A 3,263-nucleotide genomic window follows, 5' to 3' on the forward strand; every position below is an offset into this window, starting at 1 on the left:
TCTCTCTCAGACTGTTCTTTGCTGGAGCCAGAGAGGGCCACCTCCCCAGTCTGCTGGCTATGATTCATGTGAAACGCTGCACTCCCATCCCTGCTCTGCTCTTCACTGTGAGTACCGCTCTCACTTCTACACTATATTATCGCCTTCAGACAAGTTGGTTTCCGTCCCTCGTGATACTCAGAAAAACCCTCAAGCTGCAGACAAACCACAAACTATCACACTTTCTGTCTCTAACCATCCTTACCGTCTTCCTCCCCAGTGCCTGTCTACCCTGCTTATGCTGTGCACCAGTGATATGTACACCCTCATCAACTATGTGGGCTTTATCAACTACCTCTTCTACGGAGTCACTGTCGCCGGGCAGATTGTCCTGCGTATTAAACAGCCTGACATTCACCGACCAATCAAGGTGTGTTTGTGTTGTGTTTTTGCAGTCATTAAAGCGCATTACATACAAAAATTCACAAAAGATTAAAAATAAAGGATGCAAAAAGTGGAAATATTATCCAAACCACCAAATGGTTATCTCTACTTGAGTGTAATACACTGTGTCTTTATTCTCTCTTACAGATCAGCCTAATCTGGCCAGTCATTTACCTCATCTTCTGGGCCTTCTTGCTCATCTTCTCCCTTTACTCCGAGCCTGTGGTGTGTGGCATCGGCCTGGCCATCATGTTGACCGGCGTCCCCGTCTATTTCCTGGGAGTCTACTGGGACAATAAGCCACAGTGCTTTGACGCCTTTGTTGGTAAGTCCTGGGCTGTGTCCTGTTGAGACAGCAATACCAAATCGATCTAAATTTGGACAATCAGTTTTCTCATAAACAGCTGTCAATAGCAAATCAGAGCTGTACCCTTTTTTAGTTGTATTGTAAGCTACATTACCAGGGTGTATTTGTGTATGGTGTACATCTATTGTGTGAAGTCTATTTAATTGTATTTACATATTTGTTGTGTATTGTAGTTTTATGACTGAAATCAGTATATTTTAATTACACTGTACATAAAAAGCCCAGCTAGGGACAAGAGTTGAAAGTTAACATTAACTATAAACTTGTTAATTTGCATTGTCCCCATCAAAGAGCCCAGATAAATTCAAACTAATTTGCTTTCTTGCCAAGAGTTAGATGAGAAGATTGACACCACTTACATATATATATGTATATTCAATATGGAGCAAGAACCAGGAAACAATTAGCTTAGCTTAGCTTAGCTTAGCATAAAGACTTGAAGCAGGGGGAAACAGCTAGCCTAGCTCTTTTTTTGAAGATTTAAAATGCCTGCCACCACCTCTAAAGCTAACTCATTAGTACTTTTGCTTAGTAAATACTAAACTAGACATGTACAAACAACAATTTAGGGGTTTAGAGGGAGTTATGCGGTGTAGCTATTCTTTCTGGTTAGCATATATTTGAACTAGCCAGGCTAGCTGTTTCCCCCTGCTTCCAGTCTTTATGCTAGGCTAAGCTAAGCTAACTGCCTCCTGGCTCTCCCTCCATACTGAATTGACCAAAATGACAGATGCTGCGTTCAATTAGAAATTGTCACAATATGCTTGGGTTCAACAGGCTAAGACATGAGTCCACTGCTGCTAGGTAATGGCAACATGGATGCAACCTTTGGTGTCTAGGAGCTACTGAGGCTAACAGTTTAGCAAGCTAGCAAGCGGTTCATGTAATGCTATTCAAAGATGAAGCCTCATACATTTTATGAAATTACACAGAACGACTCTATGACTAAAGTACCGCAAAATTAACATTCATGTCCTTTGCTACTTTTAAAAATGTCAGCAAACACGTCTCAACTCGTGAAGTCAGTGCTTTCAGAAAATTGTTTCTTCGGAGGCTGCGAATATGGGGGATAGTTCATATAGACTCTTCTTGAGAAACACGAAATATATCATTTTAAGGCAGCAACAGAGTGGTGTCAACATTTTCTAACTTTTGGCAAGAATACGTATAGTAGTATTTCCTGAAATGGAAGTATTCATCAACACGTTTAACACTTACAACACTAAAAATGGTGATTTATTGGTATGACACTTAATTGAATTTTAATTATTTGTCCTAGGAAAAGTTACATATCCAAGTAAAAACTTTCTCTTCATACGTTACATGCATACTGTGTCATTTGAAAGCCCATTACCGCCCATGTCCTGAAACTCTTTATCTTGTCTTCCAGATAAAATGACATACCTGGGCCAGAAGTTCTGCGTGGTGGTTTATCCAGCCACAGGATCTAGTGACGGGAACGGAGATGAAGGAGAGGAAATGAAGGAGGCCAGGTCTCCGCTGTCCAACGAGGACAGTGACAACCACAAGTCAGCGGACTGCTAAAGTCTTACTCTACCGCCTGCCAAAATAAACAGACATATGCAGACGCACACGTGGGTGCACACAAACACACGTGCATACACCACAGTCTATAGTGGATTTACTGATCAACACATGTGCCCCCCCCCACCCGACTTTGTCTTTCATATTTTTATTTGGTTTTATATCAATCAATAATTTAAGTGCCAAATATAGCATGAGGTATTTAGAGTAATATGACCCCAAACTTTTCAGTCTGGGGTCCTTCACAAGTGCAATAAAGAAAGGCTAGCACCTTCCAACTCCTCCATGAATGCTTAAACAAAAACATTTACCACTCATCGTCCTGCTTCTCTTCCGACACACACTCCCTGCACACTCCTACTGTAAGAGCGTCATCTTTTTTTTTTTTTTTTTTTATCAAAAGACTCTTATTGTACTGTGATGGCTACGCAAACTTTTTCTTTGTTTTGTTTTTCTTGACATTGTAAATGTTGCTTTCAACACACCAAAGCTGTATTTTTGATCGTCAAAGCAGAAAATCAGATTCAGATCAAGTAATTTCAAGTTGTGAAGTACACTAAGTACTATGTTTTGTTTTTAAAGGTGACTGTGATTCCAAAATATTTTATCTTTTGTAATTGTGATAATTGTTTATATCATTTGACTTTGTTGTTATGCTAGTTTTAATATGTTAATTTTAGATTTGTTGATATTTTTTTTTCTATTCAACATCATATACATCTGGGCCTATTTTTTTACTCTTGTGGAGGCGTACACCTGAAAGCTGATGTGTGAGTTGTAGTTTGTATCGGTAAATGGTGCACAGTTCTTGTTAATTGCCTTAATTAGAATATAGTCTGTACTGTGTCACTACAGCTTTGTTTTGACAGTAAATCCTCGTACTTCGGGATAGTTTAACATTTTATGGAAGTAATAAAAAAAAAAAAAA

The 3,263-nt window shown here is 39.3% G+C and overlaps 1 protein-coding gene across 1 annotated transcript; it reads left to right on the forward strand.

The window, feature by feature from the left end:
- Positions 1–8: 8 nt before the first annotated feature.
- On the forward strand, positions 9–3,263 carry LOC126387494 (large neutral amino acids transporter small subunit 2-like; the record flags this gene model as incomplete). Its single annotated transcript, XM_050039999.1, has 4 exons — positions 9–107; positions 260–409; positions 571–748; positions 2,181–3,263. Coding segments are annotated over 4 exons (582 nt in total), but the record flags the coding sequence as incomplete, so codon positions are not given.

This window comes from Epinephelus moara, unplaced genomic scaffold (genome assembly GCF_006386435.1).
Source record: "Epinephelus moara isolate mb unplaced genomic scaffold, YSFRI_EMoa_1.0 scaffold51, whole genome shotgun sequence".
NCBI lineage: Eukaryota > Metazoa > Chordata > Actinopteri > Perciformes > Serranidae > Epinephelus > Epinephelus moara.